Source organism: Daucus carota, chromosome 6, assembly GCF_001625215.2.
Source record: "Daucus carota subsp. sativus chromosome 6, DH1 v3.0, whole genome shotgun sequence".
NCBI classification, from domain to species: Eukaryota; Viridiplantae; Streptophyta; class Magnoliopsida; order Apiales; family Apiaceae; genus Daucus; species Daucus carota.
Window position 1 is genome coordinate 10710724 of NC_030386.2, and position 9983 is coordinate 10720706.

Here is a 9983-nt window from a genome sequence, read left to right on the forward strand (position 1 = left end):
ATTTTAATTAATAATTAATTATTATAATTAGTCAATTAATTTATTTATTAATTGATTAATTGTTTTAATTATTTATTAATTAATTTTCATTGATTTATTAATTAGATTTAATTATTTCAATTGATTTAAAAATTCTAAAAATTAGTTTCGAGTTTTGAAATATTTTTGTAAAATATGTTCGAGGTTCATTAATTGATTTCAAATGATTTCGGACCCGATTTCGAGCGTTCGGACTTGATTATTTATTTATAAATGATTCTTTTATTCGTTTTAATTCCGAAAAATGTTTGAAAACTCATATTAAAGGCCAGAAAAATCCTTTTGACCTCAAACCTTCTTTGAAAAACAGTTTTCACTGAATATCTTATATGATACGTGTTATGTGCTATCTGATTGATGTATTATATGTCTATGTGAACATTATATGACTGTTTCCAGTGTATCATTCAATCCGTAAATCGGATTTGGGTGAAACGAAGGGTAGATAGAAGCTCATTTCGATTGTGTGATGATAAGAATAGTATGAAATCACATATTGATAGATAGTTGTTGTGATTAACAGAGGAAGCAAGACGTAGGAAGGGAAAGCAAGTGGCAATAGAATAGTATATCGAGCAAGTGCAGTTGAAACTTGAAATCATCAACATAAGGCAAGTTCCTTGAAACTTTCTTCCGAATATATATTGTATCTGTTGTGATTACTTGGTGAGCTTTCCGTTTAAGCCTTGTGACCCATTAAATTATAGCATGGATTGATTACCCTGTTGATTCTTGAACCCTCAACCAGATTCTTTGAATTATAGCATGGATTGTTTACTCTATTGATTCTTGAGCCTTCGATCAGATTCTTTGATACTTGTTATGTAACCTTTTTCAATTGTATACCTTCAATTCTCGAAACCCTTGACTGAATACCATTTGGGACCTAATTCATTTTAATTACATATCCTTCAGACCTTAACTAGTTGATCAACACCAAATAACGCCTGCTATGACATATACCTTGTAGTTGTTTGTTTCCTTCCGTAAACCCAGATTTCTTTGATCTTGAAGGCATTCATTTACACTTGGATCCTTTCGTAAACCTATAACCCTTCTTCATATAAACAATAACCTTTGATATGCTTTGCCATCCAATTATGTGATACCTGATTCTTTGATAAACCCTGAAGTTATTCCTCATTCCTACTTTGAAATACATTGGAGATACTCTGAATAGCATTCTGCTTCTGCTTCAAAGTTTATTTATGATGTTGATGATTCTATTTTATTGAATTATATTATTGATCATCTTGAATTGGGATAGAATTGGATAGTTTTCTAAATATGGACCAAATGAGTGGTCAGACCAGATGAGGGGTCGCATTAGGCCAATGTGTGCCTTAGATCCAGTGATAGAGCATGGCGGGGCCTGCTCGGGGTTAGTGTCTGACTGATCAGCAGCCTAACCTTTTGTTTTTAAAAAATAAAATTGAATATCCAATTCTGACTGATATCTCAAAATGAACCTGATATCTTGATTTGATTCTATTGAACACTGGTTATCATCAGCTTATAATTCATATCTACTGTAACGCCCCCAAATCCGTTTTGTCCGGACTTAGGTCGTCACACCAACTTGGCAAACCTGTCTTACATTACATAACTCGCCCCACAAGTCCAGGGTCGGCATTACACAACCTTACAGTTTAGCAAATTACTACAACAATGAGTCCGAAAGTACAAACTATTATAATTATAATAAAAACAAACACCGATGCCACGGGAACAAGCCTTCGCACCCTTCGTCTTGCTACCGCTTCACGCCTTGCCCTTGCCCTTGCAGTTGTGCGTTTCCAGGTTGTCCGTCTCATCCGTGCCATGTTCTGCCTTAACTGTTTGAATGGAGATAAAGAATTGCAAGTATGAGCAATTAAATGCTCAACAAGTCCACTCTTACTTAAAACGAACAATTCCAAAGAAAGTTAAAACAGTTTAAAATGAAGTAGTGCAACAATTACACGAATAAGATTCAGAAAGAATAAAATATCATTTACTGGTCTCCAACCCAGTGGTCCCACACAAGGCTCGATCACTGCCATTGAGCGAGTACCACCCTGTGTCGCCCTCGCAACCTGATCGTGACTGTCGAATGGCGCCACTACACCTCCACACGTTGCTAGCAAAGGGTTATCATTTTCAACCCTTAAAATTTTCCCACAAAGGGACACTATCCTTTCCTTTTTCTTCCACGAATGCAAATCATTCGTGTTGACCTGTATACCTGAAATCTTCCCCAGAATACAACAATTCTTTGATTTTTCCTCAACAAACTTCACATTTGACCTTCAGGTGCGAACAAATGCACCTTCATAACATTAATCAAATTTCGCATATTGAAAGGATGAATCAGCAATTCTAGTCGAGGTGTAAATCGGGTGAGTGATACTGGACCGAAATTTGAGTTAATCGATTTGGTCCACAAGAATAACTATTCCTTATGAAGTGTATTTGAAAAGAGGTATTATTCCGAAAATAAGTAAGAATTCAAGAGAGAAATCCAAAAGCGTGACAATATGATCAAGAATCATCAACGATTCAGAGTAGGGTATAGGAACGATTCTCGGAATGAAAGGTTAATTCGATGAATATAGGTGAATTTCTCAAATAAAGTCGGTTTGTGTAGTATAATAACTAAAATCGTGAATCGACCCGAAGGATGGGTGGACTCTAGGTGTGAAGAAATATAGTTCTTTCGAAAAAAAAATGAAAGCAAATAGATAGAGATTTTCAGCCGTCCTTCTCGCTTTAATCTTCCAAGATTGTCGAATATTTCCGAAATATCAGGATTTCAAATACCACAATAATTAAAACATAAAAGCATATAAGATAGCACAGAATAAATGCATTATTTCAGCATGTCAAGAAAGAGACTAAGTGAACTTGCCTGATTATTCCTGCTACTAGCTTGATCCTCGAATATAATAAAATGAGGCTGCTTTCTAGCAGTTAATATTCTAATAAAACAGAAACAATTGATTTAGTATTTATTTTTAAACAAAAAGTCTCGGGTAACTAATATAACAACTTAAAATCCTTGCTACCATTTATCTTAGTTAATCAATTAATATTTACTAAACTAACTATCAATTAACTTTTAAATCTCAACGTCTTATTATTATTCTTAAATACCCGCTTCAACTTAATTATTATCCTAAATTCCCAAAATCCACAACTTGGTACTCGAATAGATTGTTAAATCTCTTATTTTAATATTATTTAATATAGACTAATCTCTCCCTTACTTAAGTTAGGTAAGGTGTTCCTTTTATCATCCATTATTAAAATATAATAATCAAATTTTTAATCAATTTCTAGATTCCACATTTTATCTTAGTATTTTAATAACACTTAAATCTTTAAAACTCCTATTTCACAACTTAAACCAAATAGCCCTAAAGTCTTTATTTTAGTTTAAATTTCACTCCCACTACACCACAACATTTTATTATCAAATAAACATAATTAAATTATCCTAAATACCCATTTAATTGCCTATTAACTTATTTTAACTAAAAAATAAATCTCAGCTGTGATTTACTAAACTACCCCTGCTGTCTCCCCTCTCACCCTCCTCGGACCACCGGCGTTGGCCGGATTCCGGCGGCGCAGCCATCTTCACTCTCTCGCTTGCCAACCTCCGCACCTCTCTCGCGCTCTCTCTCTCTCTCTCTCTCTCTCTCTCTCTCTCTCGCTGGAGTCGCGACCACGGCGATTCTCGCCGCTGTAGCCACCAACGGTGGTCCTGCCACCGTCCTACAGCCACCATCGTCGTCGACGATGGTGCTCCGACCCGTTTCCTCCTCCCAGCTCCGATGCCGAACCACCTCCACCCCTTCTCAGCCCTCCTTCTGCGAACGAAAAGTCGCGGTAGCGTAGCCCCTGTCAACCGCCGGACTGCCGCCACCAACTGCCACCATTCCTCCCTTCCAACACTCCACTTCCTCCATTAAACAAAAACCCCAAACCAATTTCAACAATCAATCATCAAAACACAAAAGCCCCAATTCAATTCATAAAACCCTAACCCTAATTTTGAAATCAATTTGGGGAGATATAAATCTAAGTCTACAGTGGTGCACACGAGCGATTAAACATGTGATACACACATATATACAGCTGGCCATACAAGTACATGCCCCAACTGAGTAAAGAAATCAAATACAGACAATAAATGGAATCTAGTGGGTCCTTTACCAGAATAAACAACGCTTAAAACAAATAGAATACCCACATGCTTCAGGTTAATTAATGAAGGAAAGGTAGTTGAAAATTACTTACCTTGTCTAGACTGAATTCAACTGCTCTGTACTTTCCGTTAACTCCTTTTCTTTCTCACTCTTCTACCCTTAGTCTCTCTCCCGTGATTGTAGTGGTAATAAAAGTCTTGGGTCTTAAATAAGCCTTTTATAAACAAAACTTTTAGATAATATTGCAATTAAGGACACTTACCCTATTTATTCTCAAGGCCTTATAACTTAAATAAATAAATTTATTCCCATTTATTTGCCCATACTCTACTTTCCAATAAATCTCGCGCTGTATTATTCTCGATCTAATATATCACCCCTCAACGTATCGAGATTAAACAATAATATTATTTTAACCGTAATCATTATTAACCTAAATATATCCCTAAATATACCGATAATACTATTCACATTAATAATAATATTAATAATAATAAATCTCGCGAAACTTAGTAATTAGATTAGTAAATTATTGTCGTACGTACTTGTCAAAATATGGTTGTTACAGCCTCTCCCCCTTAAAAGGATTCCGTCCTCGGAATCAGGATTGATCGTTGAATAAAGAGGGATGATTCTTTCGCATCTCATCTTCTAGTTCCCAAGTCGCCTCTTCAACATTTCTATTCTTCCATATTACTTTTACCAACTTCACTTCCTTCGTTCTTAACTCTTGCAGCTTGGTATCTACTATTCGAACCGGCCTTTCTTCGTAAGTTAAGTCAGGTTGTATATTTATTGGCTCATAATTCAGGATGTGTCGACTGTCGGTCTTGTAAGCTTTTAGTAATGACACATGGAATACATCGTGAATGTGTTGCAAGTCTGGTGGCAGAGCTAGTTGGTAAGAGACTGATCCAACTTTCTTTAATATCTCAAAGGGTCCAATAAACCGAGGACTTAACTTGCTTCTCTTCCCAAATCTCACTACTCCCTTCCATGGTGACACTTTCAACAATACCTTCTCTCCAACATCAAAACTCATGTCTCTTCTCCCCAAGTCTGCGTACTTCCTTTGTCTGTCTTGAGCAGCCACTAACCTTTTCTTGATTGTTTCTACTGATTGCTTTGTTTGCTCAATCAATTCAGAGCCTAAAATCCGCTTTTCGCCAACTTCGTCCCAGCACAAAGGCGATCTACACTTTCTCCCATACAAAGCCTCGTAAGGTGCCATTCCGATACTTGAATGATAGCTATTATTATAAGCAAACTCCACTAAAGGCAGATGATCATCCCAACTTCCTTTGAAGTCTAAAGAGCAGGCTCTTAACATATCCTCAATCGTTTGAATCGTTCGCTCACTCTGCCCATCAGTTTGGGGATGATAAGCAGTACTTAAATTTAACTTAGTCCCCAAACACTCTTGAAAAGTTTGCCAAAATCTCGAGGTAAATCTTGCGTCTCTACCCGACACTATCGACACAGGCACTCCATGACGTGTTACAATCTCTTTCAGGTACATACCTACCAGCTTTTCAATTGTATACTTTTCGCTGATTGGTAGAAAATGAGCCGATTTCGTAAGTCGATCTATGATAACCCATATAGCGTCATGCTTTGATCGAGTTTACGGTAACCCTACAATGAAGTCCATAGTAATATGTTCCCATTTCCATTCCGGAATCTCTAAAGGTTGTAGTAGTCCACTAGGTCGTTGATGTTCCGCCTTCACTCTTTGACATGTTAGACATTTGCTCACCCAATTCGCAATTTCTCGTTTCATGTTTGGCCACCAGTAATGTTTCTTAAGATCTTGATACATCTTCGTACTCCCTGGATGTATAGAATACCTTGAATCGTGAGCTTCACTCAAAATCTCCCCTTTCAACTCTTCGACTTTAGGAACCCATATCCGATTAGCGAATCTCTTAATCCCTTTCTCGTCTTTCTGGCACAAATATTCATCTCCCGACAACTCACTCCTTTGTTCTTCCATTACCTTCTCCTGACATCTCTTAATCTTTTCTAAAAGTTCAGGTTGTACCAACATCTCTTTAAAGCTCTTCCCTTCCAAAGTCAGATCTCTGATTTCCAACTCTAATTTCTCTATTTCCTTTTTCAATTCTACATGCAAAGTCAACAAACTCAGTCTCTCTTTCCGACTCAGAGCATCTGCCACCACATTTGCCTTGCCAGGATGATAATTAATCGTGCAATCATAATCCTTTATCAACTCCAGCCATCTCCTCTGCCTCATATTCAGTTCCTTCTGGGTAAACAAATACTTCAAACTCTTGTGATCGGTATATATCTCACACTTCTCACCGTATAGGTAATGTCGCCAAATCTTTAATGCGAACACAATCGCTGCTAACTCCAAATCATGGGTAGGATACCTCAGCTCGTACTCCTTTAGTTGTCTGGAGGCATAAGCAATTACCTTCCCGTGCTGCATTAGTACGCACCCTAAACCTTTGTGAGACGCGTCACTATTGATGACGAAGCTACCACTATCATCAGGTAATGTCAAAACAGGAGCTGTGGTAAGTCTTTTCTTAAGTTCTTGAAAACTTTCTTCGCACTTTGGTGTCCGTTCAAACTTTTCCTCCTTCCTGGTCAATCGTGTCAAAGGAGTTGCAATCTTTGCGAAATCTTGTACGAATCTTCGATAATAACCCGCCAATCCAAGGAAACTTCTAACTTCGGTCGGAGTCCGAGGCCTTTCCCAATTTGTCACTGCTTCGATCTTTGCAGGGTCTACTGAGATACCATCCTTTGAAACTACATGTCCTAAGAACTGCACTTGGCCCAACCAAAACTCACATTTCGAAAAATTCGCATACAACCTTTCTTTTCTCAGGATTTCCAGAGTTGTTCTTAAATGCTCTGCATGCTCTTCTCGCGTCTTAGAGTAAATCAGAATATTATCAATAAAAACTATCACAAACTTATCCAGACACTTCTTGAACACTCTATTCATAAGATCCATAAAAGCTGCAGGTGCATTAGTTAGTCCAAAAGGCATCACCAGAAACTCATAATGTCCATACCTTGGTCTAAAAGCCGTCTTTGGCACATCTTCAGACTTAATCTTAAGTTGATGGTATCCAGACCTTAAATCAATTTTAGAAAAATGAGCTGCTCCCTTTAATTGGTCAAATAAATCATCGATCCTTGGTAATGGGTACTTATTCTTAATGGTCACCTTGTTCAACTCCCTATAATCAATACACAACCTCATGCTTCCATCCTTTTTATTTACGAATAAAACTGGGGCTCCCCATGGAGATACGCTTGGTCGAATAACCCCCTTCTCCAACAGTTCCTGCAATTGTGTCGCCAATTCCTTCATCCCGGCAGGTGCCATCCTATAAGGAGCTTTCGATATAGGTGCAGTACCAGGTACAAGATCTATTGTAAACTCAATTTCCCTATCTGGGGGTAATCCTGGTAATTCGTCAGGGAAAACATCCTTATACTCGTTTACTACCGGAATCTCTTCTATTCTAGGAGTCTGTTTCTTTGTGTCAATCACGTGAGCCAAATAGGCCTGACTTCCTTGACGAAGCAATTTCTTGGCCTGAACCATCGTTAAAAATTTCCTAGCCTGCTTCTGTCCTCTTAACATTATTCTCTTCCCACTATCACCTTTTAGACTTACGCGTTTTCGCCTACAATTAATCTGAGCATCATAGCGTGTTAACCAGTCCATCCCCAGAATCACATCAAACTCTCCTAACTTAATAGGAATTAAATCTACAACAAAAATTTATTTCTGGATCATTACTTCACATCTAGGACACACTCGATCCACTGGAATAGTATCTTGGTTAGCTATCTCTATATTCATAGGTTCCGCTAAGGGTATCGGATCAATTCCCAACTTTTGCATGAATTTTACAGAAATAAACGATTTGGTAGCACCCGAGTCAATCAACACACAAGCATCTTGAGAATTTACGGTAAGCGTACCTGATATCACATCATTGTCGGCCAGAGCATCCTTCAAAGACATGTTGAAGGTGCGAGCAGTTGGTTTGTTGCCTCCTGGCGGAGCTGGTAGCCTTGGAACATCGCTCTCTTTTTGCACAGATCGGCAATCTTTGGCCATATGACCCTTCTTCCCACATTTATAGCAAGTAATCGCCTTGTTCTGGCACCGGGAAGCAATGTGACCTTTCTGACCACAGATAAAGCAAGTAATGGATTCCTGATAGCACGGAGCCGGATGCCTTTTCCCACATGTTTTGCACTCTGGTAGCAGTGGTCTTTCCTGAAGAAGGTGCGTCGACTGTGGTGGCTTAAACCTCTGGTTCTCCTCACGAACTTCTCGGTTACCCACCCGAAGATTTCCCTCCTTTCGGAATTCCTTGTTAACAAAAGGCTTCTTAACCTTTTGATTGCACAGCTTCTTTCCCTGGCTTCGTTCAAACTGAGGAGCCTTACGCTTGTTGTCATTCCTTTCGCGGTTGTAGAGCTCGCTCCTTTTTGCCACAATAGCAGCTTTCTGAACCAAAGTCGCATAGTTGGTGAGTTCGAAGACAGCTACCCGGTTCTGAATCCAAGGTTTCAGTCCTTGTTGGAAACGAAGCGCCCTTTTCTCATCTGTATCAACATGATGTGGCACAAACCTAGAAAGTTCTGAAAATTTGGTCTCGTATTCCGCTACAGATAAGTTCCCTTGTTTAAGCTCTAGAAACTGGAGCTCCATTTGGTTTTCGAGATATTTTGGATAGTACTTATCTAGGAATAGTTTGGTGAACCTATCCCAGGTTATAATACCAGTACCTTCTAATCCCCTTCTTGCTTCCCACCAAAAATTAGCTTCCCCTTTGAGCATATAAGTTGCAAACAGAGTCTTCTTTTCATCCTCCACACCTACTATCTCAAAAGCTTTCTCAATTTCTTTTAACCAAGTTCTTGCTACAATAGGATCAGTAGTTCCCTTAAACTCAAGAGGGCGCACTGCTTGAAAAGCTTTGAAGGTTACCGTTGGTTTAGGTGGTTGGCTAGTTGAGCCTTGGTTGGAGTTGTTGGAATTGTTCTGAGCTTGTTGTTGTAGAAAGTTAAAGAACATCTGCATCATTTGAGGATTAAAATTTTCAAATCCAGGAGGTGGACCTTCTGGTGTTTCTTGGTTTCGTTCTGGTGGGGTTTCATTTGGCTGTTGATCCATCTTGTTTCTACAAAAGTGGTTACAAGATATTAGCAATATAATTCACGATTCAACAGGTGCTATAGCAAGGTTATATCGCAGGTTTGAAATGACAAATAATATGTTTATCACAAGGAACTCTTTCGATAATGGTAAACAATCGAATGTTGAAAGTTTGTCAAATGTTTTGTTTATGAAACCAGGTGTTAGGGTGAATTAATGAAAACTTACTGGTTTCAAAGAGAAGTTTGCAAATTTCAAGTTTCCGGTTTAGGTTTTGATTAAAAGAAATAGTCCAAGTTTTGTTTTTTTGTTTTTTTTTAACAAAAGAAATGTTTAACGGTTTTCAAATCTGAGAAAGAAAAATTTATAACTCGAGGATACATGCAAACAATATAAAGATGAGCACTAGTTTAAGAGGTACAATAATAAACATGATAATAGAGTAATAATTTAACCATCCATCATCAATATCCAGGATCATAAGATACAAAATTTAAGTACAAAAGAAACCTCAACCATCTGAATCCACTAAAATCATACTGCTCCAACATCATCACCATATCTAAACATAATCTGTCCATCTATATATCATACTGGCA

The 9983-nt window shown here is 38.1% G+C and overlaps 1 protein-coding gene across 1 annotated transcript; it reads right to left on the reverse strand.

Annotated features, from left to right (window-relative positions):
* Positions 1 to 7995: 7995 nt before the first annotated feature.
* Positions 7996 to 9402, reverse strand: LOC108225879 (uncharacterized). Its single transcript, XM_017400834.1, has one exon. It carries the CDS (start codon positions 9400 to 9402, stop codon positions 7996 to 7998), a length of 1407 nt encoding a protein of 468 aa, XP_017256323.1.
* Between the last annotated feature and the right edge of the window lie 581 nt (positions 9403 to 9983).

Coding starts and splice junctions, on each gene's coding strand:
- LOC108225879 (XM_017400834.1), bottom strand. CDS start 9,402: ATGGATCAACAGCCAAATGAAACCCCACCAGAACGAAACCAAGAAACA.